This window comes from Saccopteryx leptura, chromosome 3 (genome assembly GCF_036850995.1).
Source record: "Saccopteryx leptura isolate mSacLep1 chromosome 3, mSacLep1_pri_phased_curated, whole genome shotgun sequence".
NCBI lineage: Eukaryota > Metazoa > Chordata > Mammalia > Chiroptera > Emballonuridae > Saccopteryx > Saccopteryx leptura.
Genome location: NC_089505.1, coordinates 116922986 through 116949177, shown reverse-complemented (window position 1 = coordinate 116949177; position 26192 = coordinate 116922986). Strand labels below are relative to the sequence as shown.

The 26192-nt window shown below is 44.6% G+C and overlaps 1 protein-coding gene and 1 long non-coding RNA gene across 3 annotated transcripts; one reads left to right on the top strand and one right to left on the bottom strand.

The window, feature by feature from the left end:
- Positions 1–107: 107 nt before the first annotated feature.
- On the top strand, positions 108–15378 carry LOC136400033 (uncharacterized). The gene is made up of 4 exons (XR_010750245.1): positions 108–257; positions 7633–7781; positions 9442–9548; positions 15212–15378. It is a non-coding gene; the product is annotated as an uncharacterized lncRNA (long non-coding RNA).
- Positions 5819–25629, bottom strand: PPIH (peptidylprolyl isomerase H). 2 transcript variants are annotated; one of them, XM_066376029.1, is made up of 10 exons: positions 25491–25629; positions 25074–25138; positions 24759–24782; positions 24263–24307; positions 23753–23795; positions 20843–20935; positions 17009–17096; positions 16290–16330; positions 15401–15490; positions 5819–6010 (listed from the first exon to the last, which is right to left on the bottom strand). In XM_066376029.1, the coding sequence occupies exons 1-9, from the start codon at positions 25554–25556 to the stop codon at positions 15422–15424; spliced, it is 534 nt and encodes a 177-aa protein (XP_066232126.1). In that variant the 5' UTR covers positions 25557–25629; the 3' UTR covers positions 5819–6010; positions 15401–15421. The 2 variants fall into 2 exon arrangements, with proteins under 2 accessions (XP_066232126.1, XP_066232127.1); XM_066376030.1 differs by lacking the exon at positions 5819–6010 and adding an exon at positions 6024–6350.
- Between the last annotated feature and the right edge of the window lie 563 nt (positions 25630–26192).

Below are 26192 nucleotides of genomic sequence, written 5' to 3'. Positions count from 1 at the left end.
GACCTACAACCGTTCCTGCCTCCGCCGCCGCCATAGAGACCGGAACTAGAACTAGAGTAGAGTCACCGCGAGAACCATAGAGTACCCGAGAGGACGGACAGAGAGAACGTGACTTTCACGCGGCTGTAGTAGGGTGGGTCGTACGTCCACCGTTGTGGCCCGCCTTGTCGGTAGGAAACGCGCTGCTAAACATCTAAGCCGGGATTACCCGGTAACCGGTGGGCTTGGAAGGGCGCCCGTCGACACCTTAGCCCCAGGTAGAGAGAAGGCCTCCCAACCCTTCCTGCTCCAAATGTGGTGCTTGCGACCTCGGAACCCTACTGCAGATAGACCCATCTTTTCTACAATGGCCGTGTACCTGCGTCACAGCCGAGGGTCTCTGAAACAGACTTAAATGTATGCATTCAAAGAGCGTCCGTTTTCGGAGGAGCAGACACCTTGGAGGGACCACGGAGGCTCTCCTACAGTTCCTGCTTGGAATATTTAGGGTGCAGGGTGGGGGTGTACTCGATAGGGACCTGCCTCCCCATCCATCCTACCAGGCACGTAAGGACTGTTAAGTGAATACGTCTTTTTGTATTGGCCACAAAACAAATTTAATTTCAACTCACGTTTACTTGAGCAAGGTAGGCATTTTCCTTGCATTTTATTCTTACAACAGCCACGTGATATAGGGAGTACTATCCACGTTTCACAAACGATTTACAATTGAGGCTGCCACATGCTGTAGCTGAAATCCTCCACCTTCATTCCTTCTTTATTAAGCGTCTAAGTGTTCGCCAGTTTCTGCCTTCTTAAATTCAGTCTAGGGATGAAGGCAGGAATTTAAACACCCACCACGCCAGTGTTGCAAAAGCACAAACCATTTTGGGAGTGGAAGTAAAGAAGGAGGTTTATCAAAGAGACCTCCAGGCAAGAAGAGATGGGATCTAGAGAAAATGCAAGGAAAGTAGCCCAATTAAACTTGAATAAAGACATAGGGTTATAGAGGTAGGCAGGGTAAAATTAGGGATATTTTACTTGAAATTTATCCTAAGGGCAATAGTGAGAAGGGCAATTTAGTTGTGAAAGTCGGGAGTGGCATAATTTTAATGGCTGCTGAGTGCAGAATGGGTTGTGGAAGGGCAAAAATGGAAGTAGGGAAAACGGGACTAGTGCAGTAAGTAGTCCTTGCTCCATTATTATCTATTGCTTAGAGCAGAAGTAGACAAACTTTCTATAAGGGCCGGATAATATTTTAAGCTTTGCAGGCCAGACGATCCTCTCAACTACTCAACTTTAGAGCCTGAAAGTAGCCCAGACAGTAAACGAATAAACCTGTGTCCCAAAAAAACTTATTGATGGGCACTAAAATTTGAATTTCGTGTAGTTTTTACATAGCAAAATATTTTTTAGTTTTTTTCCCCCCAACTATTTAAACATTTAAAAACCACTCTTGCCTGACCTGTGGTGGCGCAGTGGGATAAAGTGTAGACCTGGAACACAGGTCGCCGGTTTGAAACCTTGGGCTTGCCTGGTCAAGGCACATATGGGAATTGATGCTTCCTGCTCCTCCCCCTTCTCTCTCTCTCACTCCTTTCTCTCTAAAAATAAAACAACAACAACAACAAAAACCCCAAACCACTCTTTTGGTAACAAGCCATTGAAAAATAGGGAGATGGAATGCCAATTGCAGTTTGCTGACCCTGGTTTAGAGTACTGCTGTGGCCTCCTGGCCCATCTATAAAATTCTTCACAATCTAGAATGTTCTTTTGAAAACGGTTTGAGCATGGCACCGTCCTAATTAAAATCTTCCAGTGATTGTCCAAATTCCTTAATGTGGTTTGTAGGACTCTGTATGACTTCTCGTAACTTACCTCCCACTCTTACATTCTCTGTCCAACTCCCAGGTGATTGTTTAGCCCTTGTTTCCTTTGGGTCATCACTTACTCCTCCACTTATAACACTCTGCCTTTCTTCCTTCTCCTCTTTTGCCTGCTGAACTCTACATCCTTTAAGATTTGTCTCTCAGATGTTACTAGGTTAAGAGACCCTCCTATCCCAACTCTGTGTTGTACTAATTAAATCTACCCAGGCAGACTATGAATTCCTGGAGCATCTAGCAAGTACCTGAGACACACTTTTTAAAAAATATTTCCATTGATTTGGGAGAGAAAGAGAGAGAGAAGCATCAACTCATTCCATTTAGTTGTGCACTCATTGATTGTTTCTTGTAAGTTCCCTGACCAGGGATCGAACCCTTGACCTTGGTGCTCCAGGATAACGCTTTATCCACGGAGACACGCAGCCGGGACCCTGGGACACAGTATCTTAATACATTTGTTAAATGAATGAGATGCTGTAGAAAATGGATTGGAGAAGCAGATACTGGCAGCAGAGAGGTCACCTGGGCAGCTGCACTGGTGTTCCAGATGAAAAATGCTTGCTGCAACTCTGTGTATGGAGAGTAGGTGGATTCTAGAGCTGCTAGTCCTCTTCCAGCTCTAGATGACTTTAGATTGCTAAAAAGAAAATGTTTCCTCAAAAGGCCATTCTGTCAAAGCAAAGGACATTTAAGTGTGCCCTACAGGCTTGAGAGCTTCTTCCCAAAATGGAGTTACAAAGAACAATGGCAGCAGTACCTCAGAGTGAGCAACCTCCTTATGAAACTGTTTTTGAAGAAATGGCTTCTGAAGCAGAAATATAAATTCTGTGACATTTGTCTTTAAACTGATACTTAAAAGTATCGTTACTTACAGCTGATTTTTTCTTTTTAAAAATTTTTATTTTATTTTTTTACAGGGACAGAGAGAGAGTCAGAGAGAGGGATAGATAGGGACAGACAGACAGGAACGGAAAGAGATGAGAAGCATCAATCATCAGTTTTTCGTTGGGACTCCTTAGTTGTTCATTGATTGCTTTCTCATATGTGCCTTGACCATGGGTCTTCAGCAGACTGAGTAACCTCTTGCTCAAGCCAGGGACCTTGGGTCCAAGCTGGTGAGCTTTTTTTTTAGCTCAAGCCAGATAAGCCTGTGCTCAAGCTGGCAACCTCGGGTCTCGAACCTGGGTCCTTCCGCATCCCAGTCCGACGCTCTCTTCACTGCACCACCACCTGGTCAGGCTGATTTCTTCATCATGCTCAGTGGACAAAGATGGACAATTTTCTACTAGTTTTCTTTCTCTTTTGTTTTGAGAGTGACAGACAGGAAGGGAAAGATGAAAAGCATCGACTCATAATTGTGGCACCTTAGTTATTCATTGATTGCTTTCTTATGTGCCTTGACCAGGGGGCTCCACCTGAGCCAGTGACCCCTTGCTCAAGCCAGTGGCCTTGGGCTTCAAGCCAGCGACCTCTGGGCTCAAGCCACCAACCAGGGTCACGTCTATGATGCCATGCTTAAGCTGGTATCCCCGCGCTCAAGCCAGGACCCCGAGGTTTTGAACCTGGGCCCTCAGTGTCCCAGTTAATGCTCTATCCACTGCACCACCACCAGTCAGGCTCTACTAGTTTTCTTGTAGCTACCTCTCTACTGTAGAGATGAAGCACTGGAGAATAAACCACTTATGTCAAAATTCATCTTCTATTCCAAGGTGGAAGCTCTCAACTCGACAGTTCTGCTACTCTCCCTACCACTCTGAAATCTCACACTGCATGGTTACCACAGTTCAGACAACTCTGGTGCCTACCTTTAAGTGACATGAAAGGCAAGAAAGAGGGTTCATTCCAAGAATCTCCTTTGCAAAATAACTTTCACCTTGTCTCCCATCTGTAACAGAATCTGGCCCAAGAACACAATTCCCTCTAACTGAAAAGCCCTCCCCACTCTTAACTCCTGGCTAATTCTAATCTGTCAGTATTTACCTCAAATGTTCTCTTTCTCTCCCAGTCTCTCCACGCCACTCCTATAGTATCTTGTGCACACCATTATCATTCATGCAACAAATGTTTATTGAGCACTTACAAGGTACTAGATGCTTATCTCTTCTAGGTGCTGGGGACACAGCAGTAAAACAAAATGACTAAATTTCCTGCCCTCATAGGGCTCACATTCTAATACTCACCACATTGTATCAAAACTGTGCCTATCTCCAATCACAGGTATGGGCCACCTCTACTTATTTTTGCAGCTCCAGTGCCCAGGACAGAAACTGACGACTGACATAGAATGCAGGTACCAAGTATAACTCCCTTCAACTGAATGACCATCACAAGAACATCAGCTCGAGATCCCAGCTGCTCGTCCTTATTCCTACGTCTTTATAATTCCACTGTGTAGTTACTTGATCATAGTTCTTTCTTGTTGTGTTCCCTGAACCCTGTTTATTTACCTGTAGAGTTGCAAATATCTATACTATAGGTCCCTTGTATATTACACCATCTCTCTCGTCCTGCCAATAAACTGAAGTGGCACTTTTAACCAGGTTCTATTCCAGGGGTAATCAACCTTTTTATACCTACCACCCACTTTTGTATCTCTGTTAGTAGTAAAATTTTCTAACCACCCACCGGTTCCACAGTAATGGTGATTTATAAAGTAGGGAAGTAACTTTACTTTATAAAATTCATAAAGCAGAGTTACAGCAAGTTAAAGCATATAATAATAATTACTGACCAAGTACTTTATGTCGGATTTTCGCTAAGTTTGGCAGAATAAATCTTTATAGAACTTACTATAGTTAAATCTTTTTATTTATACTTTGGTTGCTCCGCTACCGCCCACCATGAAAGCTGGAACGCACACTAGTGGGCGGTAGGGACCAGGTTGACTACCACTGTCTATTCTGTCAGAGTTCATCTCTCTGCCTTCTCTGTGGCTGCAGTTGTCTGCTGCCAGTAGTTATGAGTCATCCTATCCACGTGCCAGGAAAAAGTAGAAATGGGAGAACACAGACATCGCCTCAGGGAAGGAACACCAGGGAACTCCTTTACCTCTTGAACGCTATACTCGGACAATTTTTTACACTGGGTTATTTCCTCTGAAAACTAACATTTGCAAGGCACGTCACTGTTTACAAGTTACTTTCATATCCATTCTTTTAACTGACCCTTTTAACAATGCTATGAAATAGCTAGATACAAAATTATTATTGCCATTTATAGATGAGGAGACTGGGACTCTGAAAGGAGCAGTGAACTTCTCAAGGCCTCAACAATTTTTAAAAATATGATCAAACGTTCAAATCAAAGTCTTTTTTTGTTTGTTTGTTTTGTAGAGATAGGAAGCAAGAGAGGTGAGAAGAATCAATTTGTGGTTGTGTCACCCTAGTTGTTCATTGATTGCTTCTCATATATGCCTTGACCACGGTCAAGCCGAGCCAGTAACCCCTTGCTAACGCCAACGACCATCAATGGGATCATTCTGATGATCCCATGCTTAAGCCAGTGACCTTGGGATTTTGAACCTGGGAGCTCAGTGTCCGAGATCAACACTCCATCTACTGCGCCACCACTGGTCAGGCTCAAATCAAGGTTTTTGACTAAATTATTCCCACTTTGTCATGATCAAGATACAATACATTCTACCAAATAGTCTGCCCTCCAAAAATATTCCATTAGTAAACCTCTTCCCACAGGATTCAGAACTAATCCAACTGAATCTACTAGGAACATCCTTGGAAAACGGGCCCCAGGGCGTGGCCTTCTTTGCTCAATCAGCTTGAACCGCAGAGGGGACTGCTACAACTACTTGTAAATCTGAGGCGTCAACTATACATTGCAAAGCTGTGGCTCCAGTCCACACTGGCCTTGCAGCAGGAGAGCCCATCCTCCTCACTGAAGCTAAGGTGTGAGGAGATGGGGCTGTCATTATGACAACAACACACACACCAAAAAACTCCCAAAACAAAAACTTTATTTACAATTGAAAAACATGGAAAATCTTGGGTTCTGAATCTGTGATACTTCCAAGGTCTCTTGATCAAACGGCAACAGCAGGCCAGGAAGCGAACACGAGCCAGTCCAAACTATCTTACGAGCGCGCGTCACCCAGAGCAAGGGCAGGCTCACCATGGCAGAGACGCGGAGGTCTGTGAGGGATGGAAGAGACAAGCAGCTCAGAGGACTGGAAGGGGACTCTCCATGGACAACATTGCCACCTATCCTCTATACTCCTGATCCTCTTTTTCCCAAAAGAGTAACAACGGTCTGATTCTTGCCTTAGGCCTGACCTTTGGTTCTTCAGAGCAAAGTTGAAAAGTATACTACACAATATCCAAGATGAAAGAAACTAACATACACAATATAGAATTAAGCAAAGGAGAAAACTAGGGTCCCAAGGAGTTTAATGGCTTCAGTGATGGAGCTTCCCGATGTACTGGCTCCAAAGCAGGTGTCTTTTTTTTTGTCAGGCCTTGTGGCAGTCTGGAGCTGCAGAACAAAGAGCAATCCTTACTTGCAGGTTTTAGTCCCAGGGTTACAGAGAAAGGAAATTCCACACCCTCTGTTTATGGTCTTGGAGTTAGCTCTACTAAAAGAACAGGGTGAGTACACTCAGATTCTATTGTCCCCCTCCCCCCTCCTCCAGAGTACAGGGAGTCCTGGTGTCATAGTGCAAACTCAAACAGAAGTTTAACTCTGGGCCCAGCGCAGATATACAAAAATGTAGAAATGCATTTTGTAAGTTGCATAGTGCTCTGGGACCTAAGTTCTATCATAGACCAGGCACTATTATCAGTCAGCATGGTCCCTGCCTCAAGTTCAGTCTAGAGAAAACCAGACAAATACATTGTGTTAAGTGTTGTATGAGAGATGAACCCAGTACTAGGAGCTCACAGGAGGGGACCACTGACTGCCTGGGCCAGGGAAGAGGAGATGCAGGGACAACGGAATGATTCAAACTGAGGTTAGCCACATCCTTCTGGGAGGGGCTGGTAGGAAGTAGGGTTAGTTTAAATTACAAATAAATGGTATATATTTATTTTAAGATACATGCTCAATGTAGAAAATTCAAGCATATACAGGATAATATAAATTAAAAAGAAAGTCTCTTTGCTATTTCTACTCTACAGAGGTAGCCATTATTAATAGTTGGCTATATATCAGTACAGAAATTTCTGTAGTTACTCAAATAGTGTTGTAGCTTATATAATGTACTATATCTTGTCACTTAAATTTCCTTGGAAATCTTGCCAGCACATACAGATACACTGTTTTCTTTTTAAGGCTATATAGTATTCCATTGACAGCTGGACCTTGATGCATGTAAGACCTTGTTACGGTGTCAGGAGCTTTGCTTTTGTATAGTCATGCACTGCATAACATTTCGGTCAAATAGCGGACTGCACATACAATGGGGGTCCCATAAGATTATAATGGAGCTGAAATATTTGCGTCACCTAGTGATGTCGTAGTCACTGTACTGTTGTAGTGCAATGCGTTACGTTTATGAGGATGCTGGTGTAAACAAACCTACCGCACTGCCAGTTGTATAAAAGTATAGCACATGTAATCGTGTGCACTGATAATGATAATAAATGACTGTTACTGGTTTATGTATTTACCACACTTTTTATTGTTATTCTACAGTGTACTCTTTCTACTTAGAAAAGCTTGCTGTGAAACAGCACGCTGTGCTTCACCAGCAGCTCATGCTTACATCTCCTGATTGTGTCATTTTCTCTTGTGCTTGATATAATTTCTTGTTTTACAGATTTACTGTGGCCTAAGTTCAATGACTATAGTCTACAGAAGTATACAGCAGTGTCTTTGGCCTTCACATGCCTCATCACTCACTCACCAACCCACCCAGAGCAACTTCCAGCCCTGCAAGCTCCCCTCATGGGTCAGTGCCCTACACAGGTGTGCTATTTTTAATCTTTTATGCCAGATTTTTACCGTACCTTTTCAATGCTTAGACATGTTCGATACACAAATACTTATCATTGTGTTACAACTGCGTACAGTACTCAGTACAGTACCATGCTGTACAGGCTTGTAGCCCAGGAGCAATAGGCTATACCATACAGCCTCAGCACGCAGGAAACCAGTATTTTTCAACTGCCGCTCCTCAGTGCGCTGGAAATTTCATGCTGGTCAGCGAAGGAGTTAATCATCCTGATGTTGTATGAAGATTACAGACCCAATGATCTTATTTAAATTCGCTTAGGCTCAGGGTGATTTCTGCTTTAGCAATCCCAAAATCATTCCATCTTCACCTGTCACTAAGTGTAAAAAGGTTGAAAACCACTGCCAGGCGTCCCCAAACTACGGCCTGCGGGCCGCAATGCGGCCCCCTGAGGCCATTTATCCAGCCCCCACTGCACTTCTGGAAGGGGCACCTCTTTCATTGGTGGTCAGTGAGAGGACCACTGTATTTGGCAGCCCTCCAATGGTCTGAGGGACAGTGAACTGGACCCCTGTGTAAAAAGTTTGGAGACCCCTGATAGACTATACCATCTAGGATTCTGTAAGTGCACCCTGTGCTTGCACAACAAAATCGCCTGATAACACATTTTTCAGAATGTATCCCTGTTGTTCAGTGCGAGGCTGCACTGGCCTGTGCTGGAATGGAGCCAGACATTCTCCTCTCCCCTCCCTTTTTTGCTGGCAGGGCTTCTGTTTTCAGGGCAAGGACCAAACAGTGTCACACACCCAACAGGAACGCAAATATTACTGCCAAATCTCTAGTGCTCCCAAGACCCGTATTTTCATGTGGAACCTTTCTCTTCCCTGGACTGCTGCAGTAGATACCTCCCTGGCCTCCACCCACTTTCCACATTGCTGCCAGAATCAAGTTCTGAGAAAATTCACTCACAATGTTCTGCCTCAAAATCCTGCAGTGGCTCCTCCTGGCTTGGTTCTTCTTGGAGGGTCATGCCTCCTTTTGAGAATTTTGGGAGCACAATGGACTGTCACCCCAGGGAGAGAAAAAAAATGTACATACTGCTTGAAGCCCATCCCCACCCTCCAGATAACATACGAACTGTTCAGCCTGCGCTGGTTCTCACAACTGGCCCTGGCCTCCGCTTTGGCCATATTGGATGATTTGCAGTCTCCCATACACTTCCTGCTATTTCCTGCTTTTGTGCTTTGCTCATGCTGTTCCCTCTGCCTGGAATGCTCTCCCCAGTTTCTGCCACCGGACAAGTTCTTATTCTTTTGTGCACTCAGCTGAAGCATCATCCCTCCCGCAGTCTTCCTACACCATTCCAGCCAGACACAGGCATTCACGCTTTCCTTACTTTGTCCTAAGCCCTCCAGTCTGGTTTCCCAAGAGAATGAGTTCCCTGAAGGCAGGAACTGGAAATCTGTAGCCTTATATGCTGCATGGAACCTAATTTTTTTTCAATTATAGTTGACAAACTATTATGTTTCAAGTGTACAACATAGTGATTAGACATTTACATATCTTAGGAAGTGATCGCTAGCATGAGACCTTTTTCGATTAATTGGTGCCGAGTTAGGAATGAAGGACCAGCTCATGTGCCACCAACATGTCTTTCATAATCTTTCTCTGCAGGCATGTATTACAACTACAGGTAATCCCAGATTGGGGGAAAGTGTTCTCTAAGTCCCAGTCGTTCCAAATAGCACCTCCACAGCCATTGCCATGCCTACCATCCACAGGTACAATTAATTTTAACCTAATCATTATTTGAACTTCAGTAATGCCTCATTATAAGCTATACTAATTATAAAATTATGTGTTGTGTTAATTACATATTTTTTCCTCAGATGCAAATATTAAACTCTCCAGGGGAGGGATCTGGGAATTAGTAGGTTTAACAAATGCCCCCAAGTGATCCTTCTCTTTAGGGCAGGGGTCGGGACCCTTTTTGGCTGCGAGAGCCATGAATGCCACATATTTTAAAATGTAATTCTGTGAGAGCCATACAACGACCCCGTGTATGTTATGCATTATCCAATAAATATTTGGTGTTGTCCCAGAGGACAACTGTGATTGGCTCCAGCCACCCGCAACCATGAACATGAGCAGTAGGAAATGAATGGATTGTAATACATGAGAATGTTTTATATTTTTACCGTTATTACTTTTTTTTATTAAAGATTTGTCTGTGAGCCAGATGCAGCCATCAAAAGAGCCACATCTGGCTCATGAGCCATAGGTTCCCGACCTCTGGTTTAGGGGCTTTTGGGAAACAATGAACTAAAGAACATTCTCTACTGCCTGCCGAAAGTACAGGAGGTGAGCAGCAGTTCAGACCAGCAGGGCTGCCAGAGCCGGCAGCACTCTCTTTTCCAAGACACTCCCAGGCTTTCAAAACAGAGGGTTCACCATCCCCCATGTGATTGTAAGTAGCAAAGACCACAGTTCAGACATGGCAGGAGAATCCTAAGGGCTAGGGATCATTAATGTATTCATAACCAAGTTTATCATAAAAAGCTTTTATAGGACCCCAAGATAAAAAGCAAGATTTCTACATCTAGAGCTGAACAGAAAACTTCATTTTCACCAAAGGAGTTCTAAAAGGAAGTGCTTCGTAGGAAGGTATACTTGATCAAGTGATCTCATTTGTCTTCTATCATCTTCCTATCTTCTTATATTTTCAATGTCTGGGCACAAAGCCTCAGTAAATGATTAGGAGATATCTTGATTTGAATGCAGTAGATTCCTGCTGGACCAGCATCGCCAAGAGATATCTCCTCCTAGGTCCTTTCTGATTAGAATATGGTGGATTCTCAATTACAAGGCAGATTCTGTTATTCCCATGTAGCTTTGCCACTCAAAGTCAGGATCAGCATCACCTGAGAGCTGCTTAGAACTGCAGCATCCCAAGCCCCATCCAGATCCACTGGAACAGAATCAGCATTTATACAAGATTTTGTGATTCATATGTGCATTTAAATTTGAGCAGCACTTCCCAATAGGGTTTGAAAATATCATCTGTACTGGCTGTCAACCAGTATTCTGCCCAGACAGCCTGAGGGATCCGAAACACTCCTACGCTAGAGATGCTTGTAACTTCACAGCTGGGATGAAGAATGATGAGACGGTACCTGCTTCCTGGGGAATTAATCGGCTCTTTTTCTTACTTTCTCCCAAATCACATCACACAGAAACCCAAGGTGGGGCTCCCATCTCTTGAACTCCTTTAGGTTTGACTGCCACCTAGATGCCCTATCACCTTAAACCAGCGGTTCTCAACTTGTGGGTCGTGACCCCGGCGGGGGTCGAACGACCAAAACACAGGGGTCACCTAAAGCCATCGGAAATTCCCATGTTTTGGTCGTTCCCACAGGTTGAGAACCGCTGCCTTAAACTATGATAGAGACTTTTGATAAAGTTAAATGAGATGATTCAAGTAAAATTCTTAGCTCAGTATTTGAGCACAAGTAGTATTCCATAAGTGATAACTACTTTTATTATATTGTCCCTAAATAGTAGCTATAAAGATTCAATTCTGAGCAAGCCAGGGTTAGGAGTCCAAACTAGCAATACCACATGTGGCTCCTTAAATTTAATTAAAATTAAATACAATTAAAAATTTCATCCTGGCCCTGGCCAGTTCGCTCAGTGGTAGAGCGTCGGCCTGGCGTGCAGGAGTCCCGGGTTCGATTCCCGGCCAGGGCACACAGGAGAAGGCCCATCTGCTTCTCCACCCCTCCCCCTCTCCTTCCTCTCTGTTCTTTCTTCCCCTCCCCCAGCCAAGGCTCCATTGGAGCAGAGTTGGCCCGGGCGCTGCGGATGGCTCTGTGGCCTCTGCCCCAGGCGCTAGAGTGGCTCTGGTCGCAACAGAGCGACGCCCCGGAGGGGCAGAGCATCGCCCCCTGGTGGGCAGAGCATCGCCCCCCTCTTGGGCATGCCGGGTGGATCCCGGTCGGGCGCATGCGGGAGTCTGTCTGACTGCCTCCCCGTTTCTGGCTTCGGAAAAATACAAAAAAAAAAAAAAAAAAAAAAATTCCATCCCTCAGTCACATCAGCTGCATTTCAAGGGCTCAATTGTCACATGTGACTAGAAGCTACCACAACAGCACAGATATAAAGCATTTCCCCCATCACAGAAAGGAATGTCTACTGGACAGTTTGGTCTAGAAGTCCTCTGGAACATCAAGTGGCCTCATGGAATTTGTTCTCCTGGGGCTGCAGACTGACACGAGGGGCTTTCACGGGGGTGAAGGTTTATGTGATCTTTGCTAACAGTGTGCGAGGAGGGGAGGGTTGATGACTACCACCCTCAGAAATCAAACCCTCAACGGGATTTCTAGTAACTTTCTGTAAGGGACTCAGAAAAATATAGAAAAGAGGCCCCAAACATGAAGAATTGATCAACTTTATTCTTTTTATCCTCTTCCTGCTGGTAGTGATCAGTGGTTAATCCTTAGAAGGAAAAGGACCCAGGAGTTCAACTTTAGTTACAGCAAAGAAATGAGGGGGGAGAGAGGGAATGGCCAGCAGCTATTTCAGGGGGAGTACAGGTTGAGCCCCATGGGCCCCAGTTCTGGCAGAAAGGAAAGCTCAGGTGTCAGCGGGGCGTGAGCAGGGACCCTGAGCCTGGATGAGAGAGAGGTCTGTGTGCAGCTTCCAGCACACATTTGTGCATTCCTGCCTCGCATCTGCTCACACCAGTTCCCTGCCTAAAATGCCTGGCATTCTCTCTCTCTATTAACCCACGTTGTAACGTTTCACCGAATGCCTGTAAGGGCCAGGTGCTACGAACACAAAGTAGGTCACCAACAGGGAAGTAAATAGTCATTAAAGTGGTCTGGAAATTGACTAGATTTGCATTTGGGAAAAAGGCAGAATTCAGAAAAATATGTTCTAGACAATTTTGTAAGTATACAAATAAAACTAAGTACATACTAGAAAAAATACATAAGACATTAGGAACTGAGGTAGTAAGGACCTTCTTAAGCAAGATAAAACCAAAAGCCGTAAAGGAAAGACTGCTATTTTGACCTCACCAAAATTTAGAACTTCTGTTTAACAAAGGATATAACCAAAGTTAAGATGAGCAACACACTGCCAATTTTTCTTAAAATATATTCTAGAGAAAATAGTCCCAACATATAAAGAACCAAGACTCAGAATGTGTAGGAAAAAAGCAATCATTAAGAAAAAAGGAAAAGAAACTATATGCTACAAACATCTTACAGAATATTATGTGAGCTTATTTTAAATGAAATTATTTTACTTTTTTTGAGTTGTTTTTTTTGTGTGTGTGTGTCAGACAAAAGGTCTTAATTTGTGATTCAGAGACACAGAGGGGAAGAGGAAAGAACACCCTACCACGACCACATCCCAAGGGCAGTGTCCAGATGTCACTGACTCAGACGCGTGAAGGCTGCCCCACCAACACTCAAGAGCCACTTGGCCATTTCACTATCTCTGTCCCCCACACCCTCAGCAGTATGCATGCCAAGAATGTTCACCAAGGAGCTCAAATCACAGGCAGAATCTACAGAGTGCGAAATCCAGGAGGGCTTCCTGGGTGAGGGGCCACAGATTTTATTTTAATGAAGGAAAGACTGGAGCAACCCAGACTTTGAAAAGAGAGAAGTGTCCCCTGACATTAGCAATGATACCGTTGGTGGGGGACCAACTTGACTGGTAACCCTGTGGCCACCTGTGCCTTTACGTCTGGTCTCCATTAATCACGGACCAGTTTTCCAGCTTGGGAAGTAGGTACCTGCTTCACTTCCTGTCCTTTGTCACTTAACTCTTTCACTAAAAGGGGAGGGCAAGAGAAACTCAAACTATTTGGTTCTTTCTTTCTTTTTTTTTTTTAATATTTTATTTTTAACTTTATTCTGTTTTTTTTTTTTAGAGAGAGACTCACAGAGAGAGAGAGAGAGAGAGAGAGAAGGGAGAGGAGCAGAAAGCATCAACTCTCATATGTGCCTTGGCCAGGCAAGCCCAGGGTTTTGAACCGGTGACCTCAGTGTTCCAGGTCGACACTATCCACTGCGCCACCACAGGTCAGGCAGGTTCTTAAGAACTTTCAGGAAAAGTGTAGCGGGGAAGGACATTTCCCCACCAGAGTAAGCCAGTGTTGTGGGTTCTCTTTAAGTTTTGTTTCTCTGTGTTGCTGAGGTAGTTTTACTTGAATGAAAGAGGAAAAGTCTTCAAGACATAATGCTAAATGGTAAAACAATGATGAACAACAACAAAAAAACAAACAACCAACAAAAAAACAATGATGAACAATACAGTATGATGCCATTAAGGGAAAACAGAACCTCCTCCCAAAATTAGACAGGCAAAGAAAAGGTGCTGATGGATACACATCAGACTGATGAAGAAGTTACTTCTGGGCAGAGGAAGTAACTTCTGGGCAGTGGCTGGGGTGTGGCCAGCAAGGGGGCTTTCGCTTTAACTGTTTTGTGTAAAAATTTTTAGAGATTATATGATGCTACTTAATAATCAAACAAATGAAATATGTGAACCTTGATTGGATGACTGTTCCAAGAGCTATAATAGTTATTTTGTGAATAACAGAGGGAATTTGAACATGTATATTAATATTGTGGTTATGCAGGATGTCTTTGTTCTTAGGAGTTGCTTGCTGAAGTATTCATGGGTAAAGTGTCAAAAAGTCTTCAACTTTCAAATAGGAAAGAAATGAAGGAAGAGAAAAGAAGGAAGGAAAGAAGGAAGATAGGAAGGAAAACAGCAAAGAGGAGGAGAGGGAATGGGAATGTGAGGGGAGGGAAAAAAGAAACCAAATGTCATAACAAAATGATAAAATAGAAATGTTAATCATTGGTAAATCTAGGTGAAAGGTATTATAGGTGTTGAATGTACTATTCTTTCAACTTTTCTGCAGGTTTGAAAAAGAGAGAGAAATGATCAATTTTTCCCCTGCACTCTTATGACTTAGCAATGTTGCTCATACTGCCAGTGATCACCTCTCAGAATGTCTTACTCCCTATAAGCTCCTGCAAGGCAGATGCATCCTTCAGTTTTTTGCCCTCCTCATCATGCCTAGCATTATACCCAGCAAAGAGCAGGCAGTGGCAAGAATGGATAGATGAGGTTGAGAAATGTGTCACGTTCACCTATGGAGCTGGCAAATGCAAAGTCAGGACTGGAATTGGCCTATCAGTTCTGATGAGAAGCATGACAGGTCTATCTCCTGGCTGCTCAGGCTGACCCAGCAGGGAGGCATTGAGGGCTGCTGCCAGGTCTTTCTAGTGGGACCAGTGAATGGCACTACAGTCTGAGAAAGATGTCAGAAACTGCCTGATGGCTTTCAGGTTGACACTTTGTAAACTACAAGTGGTAGAAAAGTAAAGTGCCCTAATAACCTTTTCTATTTTGTTCCTTACAGTGACCCTAGGAGAGAGGTACTATCTCCATTTGACAGATGAAGAGACAGGCTCAGAGAAGGGAAGTGACTTCCACTAGGTCACCCAAGGAGGAAATGGGCTCAACCCCATGCCTTCCAGTCTAAGGTTTTTTCCGCTAGACCACGCTGCCTTCTCAGGCGTGTCTCCTAACAAGGAAGAGACACACTTACCTGATTCAGTCTTGCTCTGGACTACATCTCCCCACACTGTGAGATCACCACAGGCAGCTTGGGCTTATTGTTGGGGCCTGTAGGAACATTCTAAGGCAGAAAACACAATGGAGATTCACCTAGTCAGACACACACTCACCAAACATTTACTGATGTCTGCCAGCCCCTTTGCTAAGGACTGAGGGCTCAGAGACTGATAAAAACACTTCATGTCCTTGCAGATAGGTAGAGCAAACTAATACAGATCAAAACAAAATGTATGTAAGAAAAACTATATACTATCTAACAATGTAATAAGTTATAAGAAAGTGTATACAGGGCAGAGGAAGCGACTGTTGCTTAAAGAGGTCAGGGAAGGATTCACAGAATGGGGGATTATTTGAGCTGGACCAAGAAGGAAAAATGGGAAGGAGGGAAAGAAAGGAGAAGAGTGTTCCAGGCAGAGGAATTAGCATGAGCAAAGGCTCAGGGGCAGGAATGGACAAGAGGCAGGGATGTATAAGGAGCACTTAGAGGAAAGCTCGTAGCCTGATGTGACTGGAACATGGAGGCAGGAGTGGCAGAGGGGCCATGGAGAGAGAGGCAGGGACCAGGTCATGAAGGCTCTTGAATGCGTGCTGAGTAGGACTTTATTAAGTAGGCGAAGGAGCCACCACAGGCCAAAGTTCAATATGCACTAAAGAGGTTAATTATAGGCCAGAAACAGGAGACACATGGTGTCTCCTCCCTTCCCTAGAAGAAGCCCATGTAACTTCCTCAATGAATGAAGTTATTGAATGAAGACTGGGCCTAACAAACCGAAGCCCATTTGGAATCTCCAGCTCTTGACACTAGTCAGGTAGTTCCAGCCTAGAATGGCTGAGAAAGAGGAAAGTAAAACAGGACTCACCTCAATCTTTCTCATCACTAAAAGTCCATCAATGATTTTTCCTGTAGGAAGAATATGAGCTGGACTTTACCATTCTCATTTGCATAGCATTTTCCAGCTTCCAATGCCCATTCTCACACTATTATCTCATTTGATCTTCATACTAATTTCAGGAAATCGAGATTCAGTGGAGGTGAAACGACCTACCCAAAGTCACAGATAGTAAGTAGCAGAATTAGGGCTCAAACCTAGATCCTAGTGACTGCAAAGCCCCGCTGCACCATACTGCGTGTGTGGTTATTTCTTAAGTGCTATCATCCAGAGTTTTTGCCCAAGACATACATATCACCCAAGTGGTTTTTTTAGAAAACAAAACAAAACATTTATTTATTCTTTTTTTAGTGGGATATGCAGGGAGAGAGAGAGGGAGAGAACAAGGGAGAGAGGGAGATACATAAATCTGTTCCTGTGTGTGCCCTGACTGGGAATTGAACCAGCAACCTCTGTACTTCAGGGCTATGCTCTAACCAACTGAGCTATCCGGCCAGGGCTTACCCAAGTGGTTTTATGCTTCATCAGATGGCCCCTTTGTCCTTCCACACATTCCTCCCACCTCCCACCACTTTCACTTTCCCTCCTACTACACAGAGCAGTAAACTATGCGAGTGCAGACACTGGCTCCTTTGGAAGTCCCACCTTGGGTGAACGTGGCAGGACCATGGGACAGGAGTAGGACTCACCGAACACTACGTGCTTCCCGTCCAGCCAATCACACTTAGAGCAGGTGATGAAGAACTGGCAGCCATTAGTACTGGGACCGCTGTTTGCCTGATTGAAACCAAATATACTTGCAGTGAGTTTTCCTGGCCATGCTAGCTGAAGGGCAAGATTCCCCAAAGTGCCTGGGGCCCTGATTCCTCCATGCTTTCCTTTCAGCAAAACATTCTGAGTTATGAGCCAGGGCCTGAAGGGCCCAAGAATACAGAGGTGAACAGGACACACAATCTCTGCCCTCAAGAGCTAGATCCTTGAATAAATGTACATTCTCATACAGTGTGAATTTGTATAATAGGAACAATTGTTTATAGGCCTCAATTTGCTGTATTTAGTCCTCTATATAGATGTACTCACAAATTAGCTACCAGGTGAGAACAGGTCTGTTGCCTATGCCATCACATATTTTGCCTGAATCTTTTTGTACTATAACATTGGTAATTAAAGAAATTTAAGACTGTACAAGAAGTTGCTGGTGCTATAATAGAAAAAAAGACTATTTTAATGAAAGATGTTTGCTTTTTACTGGTACAATCCCAAATGCTTTATTAATGAATTTTATGTATTTTTAAAAATAGAGAATCTGAAACTCTCTAGCCATGTCCCTTCCCTTTTCCTCCCTTAAAATTGTTTTTACATCATTATATTTAATAATGCATTCAAAAAGAACAGGCTATAATTACAATGCAGAATGATACTTTGGAAAGAGATGTTTGACTTCCATATGAAGTCCATTATACATTGATACCCCTACACTTCTGTCATGTGCTAAATTCAGACATTTGTATATCAACAAATCCAAGTTAAGTTTCAGTAACATTGTCTTACAACAATGTCTATGTAACTATGAATATATTATGGCATACTTCCCTTATTTTAGGGAAGAAAAAGAGTAGAAAATGGAAAAATGAAAGAACTAGTATTACTGAAAGTACAGGTCTCATAAAACTACTACTGAGGCAAAACTGGAATTTATTAGATGACTAGCCTTAATCAGATCATGTTAGATTTAAATTGGTTGATTCTGTGTTCAACTGTGAAGAAATAAAAATGTTTATGAAATACTAAAAATTCATTAAACTGTCTAAGGGTAAGCTCTAAATAAGGATTTCATATTATACATTAGAAATTATCTTGTGGCCCTGGCTGGTTGGCTCAGCGGTAGAGCGTCGGCCTAGCGTGCGGAGGACCCGGGTTCGATTCCCGGCCAGGGCACACAGGAGAAGCGCCCATTTGCTTCTCCACCCCCCTGCCGCACTTTCCTCTCTGTCTCTCTCTTCCCCTCCCGCAGCCAAGGCTCCATTGGAGCAAAGATGGCCCGGGCGCTGGGGATGGCTCTGTGGCCTCTGCCTCAGGCGCTAGAGTGGCTCTGGTCGCCCAGGATGGGCAGAGCATCGCCCCCTGGTGGGCAGAGCGTCGCCCCATGGTGGGCGTGCCGGGTGGATCCGGGTCGGGCGCATGTGGGAGTCTGTCTGACTGTCTCTCCCTGTTTCCAGCTTCAGAAAAATGAAAAAAAAAAAAAAAAAAAGAAAAAAGAAATTATCTTGTGAAATTAGGCCACTTTGGGTTTTTGTACATGTATCAGGAATATCTCATATATGAAAGTAAGGCACTGTCTGGGCCAGTCAGAGTAGACTTATACTTTGGAACAAGTATAGGCTTCCCAGGGGTCCCAATTCATTCATTCATTCATTCATTCTGTCCATCCATCCATCCAATCTATTTTATTGCTCTATGTCTAAACATTTATTAGCAAGCAGGCAGGAAAATAGTCACACAACATGTTTTTATCACTTAGGGCACACTCTGCCCTTAGCCAGTTCTTTACTCATTCTCAATGCAGTATAACTTACTGGTTTACGGAATCAGCTCTAGAGCTCTGGGGCCAGATGACCTAGCTTGAATCCCAGCTCTACCACGTTGTAACCTTAGTTTGGTCACATAACCTCTCTATGCCTCACTTTCCTCCTTTATATCTATCTTAGAGATGTTAAGAAGATTGAAATAAATTAATGCAAATAAAGTGCTTGTTGAATAAGAGCTCAATAAAGGTTAGCCATTATTATTATTATTATTATTATCTTTTGGTCATTCATCACTATCTGCTCAACACCTTTCTGTATCAGGTGTATCAGGCTTAGAGATCAATGAGACCCAGTCCCTGCCCTTACGGAACTCCTGATTTACTGAAAGAAGCAAAAACAATTATGCTATAGGATACATGACAGCACAAATCAACTAGTGTAAGCCTAAAGAGTGCAGAGACCAAGTTTCCTTCCACTTCTGACTCTCCCATAGATGCTAACACAGCGGCATGCACTTGGGCTGCACTTGGGTGGCGGGGAGCAGGGAAGGGTTCTAATCCTTCTGGCGAAGACCCAAGCTGACCTAAGCCACTTCTCCACCCTTTACCTGCACTTGCCCAGCCTGGGTTTCCTATAAGGGAGCTTGTACACTATTTGCTGTGCTAGTCTCGCTTGGTTATTGTGGCAGCCTCTTAACTGGCTTTCTGCCTCAGCTTCTCTATTCGCACCTGCCACTCACAATGCAGCTACGACTTCTATTCCAAAACACAAAGTTGATCAAGCCTCTTCAAAAAAGTTTATGGCTCTCTATAACCTATGAAAGAAAGTCCACACACCTCATCTTTATTCTGCCATCTAAAGTCCTTCAGGAGCCAGATGACCTGTCTCTCCAGTGGTCTCTCCTGGCCACTCTGTCTGCCATTCACATCCTATGTTCTCATCTCCTTCTTCTTCCTGTTCCTTGATTATGCCACATGCCATCTGGTAGAGAACTCTTTCAAGAACTCAAATGTCCCTTCCTCAGTAAAGCAGCTTTGCCCAACCCCTAGCAGCAATTATTCTTATTCCTTGGGGCCCTCATAGGATTTTTACATGGTCAGGTGCCTTTACCTTAATACATTAATGGCATGCATTACACTATATTAGACATCATTTTGCATGTGTGAATCCCCCATTGGATTATGTTAAGTCCCACAAGGGCAGGAGTCAGGTCTTATGCCTTACCATGAAGCCCAAAACAGGGTAGATGTCAATAAATCTTTACCTGATGAATGCCTGAATGGTAAGTGATGAGTGGGCAAGGAGGACAGAAAAGGCACATGTAAATACTGGGTCTGGGGCGTGAGAGTTGGGGCACCGACAGAGGGAAACGGGTGAGGAGCAGGAGGGAGGGAGAAGGTTGGGGAGGCAGAGAAGCAAGGTGGGGGGGCAAGGGGAAATGAGGAGAGGTGACTAAGGGGAGGTGCGGGGGAGTAAGCCTGAGGAGAGTAAGGAGGGGTAGGGCAGATGAGGGGTTTTAAGTGTGGTGGGCAGGGGGACTGTGAAAAAGGGGTGACATGTGTGAGTGGGGGTTATAAGTGGGGAGTAGGAGCCATGACAAGGGAGTAGATGTGGGGAGTGCCCAAAGGGGTGACCAGGCAGTGGGCAGGGTGGGTGAGTGGGCGCTGAGGGAGTCCTGGTAAGCCGAGCACTGAGTAAGTGAACACTGGATCTTAAAAGCACAACGATGCACCGAGCAGCAAGACTAACTGCCCAGCCACGTGTCCTGGCTCAAACAAGAGGAAGAAAATACATAGCAAAGTTCAGTTTTAGTTCCCCAGCCCAACAAAATCAATCCAGACTGAAGAAAGATGGGCCTGAGAGAGGTGAGCCCTGGGCTGAGCAAGAGAAGAAAAGCATTTGCTTCCATCCGAAGAGACAGCACTGAGCCTCAAAGGGGACCAGAAACCAGCTGGCTAGAAATCTAACCCCAAACCTCAACTGCACCTTACTTACCATGGAAAGCAGGCCTGGAGCTGAGTGTCTAAGTTTAAAATTTTCATCTGCAAATGGCCCCCGGTAGATACTGGCAACTCCAGTACCATCTCCCTGAGTAGAAAGGAGAAAGTGTTAGCAACTTGCAAGTGATGGGCCCCCCCCCAGAGGCTGGAAAAAGCTGCTGCACCTAAAGCCTAGCTGCTTTCAAGTTCACTCTTGTTGGTTACTTTGGGAGCCACACCTCTTTGACTCTATTCTGCAGTCAAAGCAAGCCCATCCAAGGCACCAGCAGCCCACAAACTGGCCAGGTTTTCTCAGATTAGGCAAAAGAAGTCATAGCTGGGCCTCTAGAAAGATAGGTTAAGACCCAGGCAAAATAGGGAACAGTACAGTGAACTCATATATAATCTTTGCCATTCTCACACTCTCATGCCTGCAGTCATATTAAAGTACCCACCTAACAGACTACTACCCCACCCTACCTCCCAAAATATGTGGGTGGGTGGGCTCTTGGAAATCCGGTGTGTACATGTAATAATACCCTCCTGGCCAAAGGTGAGTGGTCTATGAGAGGATTTTAATTTCCTAATAAACCTGGGGGACAGATCAATTACCACATCTCTCTCTATAACTGCATTAACTACTGTTCTCCAAAAGCCAGAGTAGGAAAAGTGAGAAAAATTAATTTTCAGAGCAAACAACAGAAAGCAACTTAAATTTCCAAGGGTGGATTGATCAAATAAATTCACTTCCTATTCATTATGGAATATTAAATAGGTATTGGAAGACTTAATGACAAGGTAAAATGCAGACAATTATCAAGTACAAAAATATATATATAACATGTATGATCTAAGTCTTAAAAATTATACCTGGGCCCTGGCTGGTTGGCTCAGTGGTAGAGTGTTGGCCTGATGTATGGATGTCCCAGATTTAATTCCTGGTCATACAGGAAAGTGACCATGTGCTTCTCCCCCCCCACACACACAGCCATGGCTCAAATGATTCTAGCAAGTTGGCCCCTGGCCTCTACCTCAGGCACTAAAAATAGCTCGGTTGCCACAACAACAGAACAATGCCCCAGATGGGTAGAGCATCGCCCCATAGGGGGCGTGCTGGGTGGATTCTGGGTGGGGAGCATGTGGTAGTCTGCCTCTCTGCCTTCTCTGCTCTCACTTAATTTAACAATATATATATGACACACATACATTTGCAAAGATAAGACTGGCAGCTGTAAACTAAAATGACAGAGTTTATTCCTTGAGACATGACTTATTTTTTGCACTTTTACAAAAAGAAAAACAAATATTGTTAAAACAAACAAATATTCTTGGCCCAACTCTAGAAGGCCTCAAATCCTGTTTCTTCTGCCTCTTTTTCATTCTACCTTTATTTCTCTAAAGATGGTCTGAGCAATTGCTTCTCTCTGATATTAGCCTTCTAGCTGACCAACTATTGTCTAATCCTGGGGCTATCAGCAAATGACTGGAGGTGCTTGGCAATGACCAGTAAGAAGTTGGTCCTGTCCCACTAATTCAATATGGCAATACAAGAAGAGCCTAATGGAAGAAAGGAAAGAAGGCAGAGAATAGTCTCTCAGCCCTTCTTACCAGCTAACAAAAAAAGTACACAGTCACCTCAAGCCCTTCTACCATCAGTAGTAGCCAGGGATTACAAACTTAAATGCTTATGGGGGCAGGTGACATAAATAAGGGAAGCAGGGCCTGACCAGGCAGTGGTACAGTAGACAGAGTGTCAACCTGGGATGCTGAGGACTCAGGTTTAAAACCCCGAAGTCACTGGCTTGAGCATGGGCTCATCGAGCTTGAGCACAGGATTGCTGGCTTGAGCATGGGATCATAGACATGACCTCATGGTCGCTGGCTTTAAGCCCAAATGTTGCTGGCTTGAGCAAGGGGTCACTGGCTCAGCTGAAATCCCCCAGTCAAGGCACATATGAGATAGCAGTCAATGAACTAAAGTGCTGCAACTATGTGTTGATGCTTCTTCTTCTTCTTCTTCTTTTTTTTTTTTTTTTGACAGAGAGAGGGATAGATAGGGACAGACAGACAGGAACAGAGAGAGATGAGAAGCATCAATTTTTCGTTGTGGCACTTTAGTTGTCCATTGATTGCTCTCTCATATGTGCCTTGAATGTGGGCCTTCAGCAGACCGAGTAACCAGTGACCTTGGGTCCAAGCTGGTGAGCTTTGCTCAAACCAGATGAGCCCACGCTCAAGCTGGCGACCTCAGGATCCTCTGCATCTCAGTCTGACACTTTATCCACTGCGCCACCACCTGGTCAGGCTAATTTTTATTTATTGATTTTAGTGAGAGAAGAAGGGAGAGAGAGGAGACAGGAACATTGATCTGTTCTGTAGTATACCCTGACTGGGGATCGAACCAGCAACCTCTACGCTTCAGGACAATGCTCTAACCAACAAAGCTATTCAGCCAGGGTTCCACTAATCAACTTCTGATTAAAAACTCAGCTTTCTAGGCACTGTGATACCAGAAGTGGAAGGGGAAATGGGGCATAATCATTTACCTCACTGGAAAGGGACTTATTACTATTTAGTTAAAACAAATAGCATCTAATTGCTATTTAAGTTTGACGTAACTACTTAAATTGAATCGGACAGGTGTGCTGGGAAACTTCAGTTTCTGGTTCTAAAAGGCTGAGATTTGGAAGTTTAGTGACTCAAAGTGCTGATGTTTGTCATCTACTGGTGCAATAAGTAATAACCAGCAATATTCAAGAGCACTCACATCCCCATCCCCTTCCCCCATCAAGCCTGGCTATTCTCAAGTCTTAAATCTGGGAATCTGCAATAAAAGTAGTAGCAGCAGCAATAACAACAAAAAATAATAAACCAAAAAACAAAACAAGGCTATGTCCTTGATAGAAAGAAAAGGAACAATACTTACGTTAACAAAATCTCCACCCTGAATCATGAAATCCTTTATGACCCTGAAACAGAGAACAAAGGACTGAGATAAGACTCTGGTTTAGAAAAACCCTGACTTAGTCATGGTAGTTTAGATGAACTTGACTTCAAAATATAATGTTTATCACTTTGGCTTTTAATAAATCTTCAAATGATTCCTCGAGTTCACAAAAACACTCTTTCTCAAGATCTAAGAATTATCCTATGACTTTATTGTCCCCTAAAGAGACTAATCCTCCAAGGAAGTAATTCTAAAAGCCCCCAGGATGGCCTGACCTGTGGTGGCGCAGTGGATAGCTTGGAATGCTTTAGTCGTGGTTGGAAACCTGGGGCTTGCCTGGTCAAGGCACGCACAGAAGCAACTACTACCAGTTGATACTTCGCACTCCTCCCCCTGCCTTTCTCTCTCTCTCTCTCCTCTAAAATCAATAAATAAAACCTAAAATAAAATAAAATAAAAACATTCAGGATGGTTTGCCATGACACTTACCTGTGGAAAGTGCTTCCTTTGTATCCTATAGGAACCCCATCTTTTCTATAACCAAAAAGAAAGTTTTGGAATGAGGAAAGGTATCCAATTAACCATATATTGGAGCCAAAAGGACTCTCTTAAAGATGGTCATGACAAGAGATAAAGAAAGCAAATGGCCCTGGCTGGATAGTGGCCTTCAGGCACACCGAGGTCATGGGTTCCATTCCCGGTCAGGGCACATACAAGAAGCAACCAATGAGTTCAAAACCAAATGGAACAACTAAGTGGAACGAGTTAACGCTTTTCTCCCCCCCCCGCCTCCCTCTCTCTCTTAAATCAATAGGAAATTTAAAATAAAAAAGGCAAATGAACTGAAAACAGATCCTTGGGACATTACATTCTATTACTGTCACCAGCAATCATTCAAGACTTACTGTGGTTCCCCAATACCCTCATTGCAGCCCCAGGACAACCCTCAGGGGGAAGCAGATAAGTCAACCACCTCCAGACTGACCTGAATTCTCCAGTGCAAAACTGCCTGAAAGGGAAAAAAGTGAAGGACTCAGTTACTATGAGCGCCCCTAATCTCCGGTGGGGACAGCACAGACAATTGTCACCAGCAAGCCATGCAACCGGCCAGCCAGACGTTCAGACCCTCAGGCATGCAGATTAACATCAATTGACAAGGGAGAGTCAAAACGGGGATTGTTCAGACAGAGCGACACCCAGAGGAAACAGATCTCAAAAGCAGTGAGTGGACGGACAGAGATAGGGCAAACGATTCGAGTTCTGGTTCGGTTAACCCGGCGTAGCTGGATTATATCCTTACCTAAAGTTCTCGGCTGTCTTAGGCACAACGTCTGCAAAAAGCTCAATCTTCATACGGCCAACTTCCTGCAACCGGCGGGAGATGGTCAGAAGGCCTCAAGGAGCGGGGACCGCGAGGGCTGACTCCTCCCTCCTCCATTCACTTGATCTCGCCCACTACTCTGCCTCCTTAGCTTATCCTTTCGTTACGCCCGGCTTTCCACACGGCTTTCCACACGCGGGGCGCAAGCATGAGCGCTAGTAGGTGCAAAGCTACTCATTCTACTATTCCCCTCACCACGCCCCGCAGGTCCTTAGGTTCTGGTCCAAATTCACTTTCTGGCTTCCCGAGCCCGCTATCCCTGGGAGATGAGTTCTGCCTGGTTGGCCCGGTGCAGTTTCCCTTCGGTGCAGGGCTGTGTAGCTTCCTGGACCTCACCTGGCCGCCAATGCTGACATCAAAGAACACCACAGGATTGACAGGGCTTGAATTTGCCACCGCCATGGCTCTGACCCGGAAGCAGAAGTCGAGAGCGCGGGGGTTCTGACGAACCTAAAACCAGCTCTGCGGATTTGGGCTCCCGCGCAGGCGCGATAGGAGCCGACCGCGACTGGGCTCCGCCCCCGGGAGCCCCACCTCCGGGAGCCCCACTTGGCCCTTATTTCGGAGGGTTTGTCGGTTCCTGCGCGAAAACTGGCGGGTGCTGCGTGGCCAGGGGTTCATTTGGTCTTGACCATGAGACGTCCGCAAGCTTTTAGTTGGCTTGACTCTCCTGGGAGACGGGAGTGTAGAACGGGGTGGTGAGAGGGGAGGACGCGGGTGCAGGTGGTGGAGGCAGGGAAGAGGAGGAATGCCTGGGACTTTTTTTGCTTGAAGTCAACGGGCATCCCCACTCACATGGTTACACTAAGTGAAGTACAAATTATTCCCGTTCCGGCTAGGAAGGTTGGACTAGTCACTAGGCATTCTCCAGGGCCTTTTATCAGCCCTTGTAGCTCAGATAAATGAACCAGCGCACATGCTGCTTCTTATCCCTGCCCACTTCTGTGGGAACCCCAGGAGGGCAAGAATTCTGTTCATCCTAAGCGCTTAGAAGGTGTGTTCAGTAAATATTCAGCCCTTCCTTGAAGTCAGGAAACA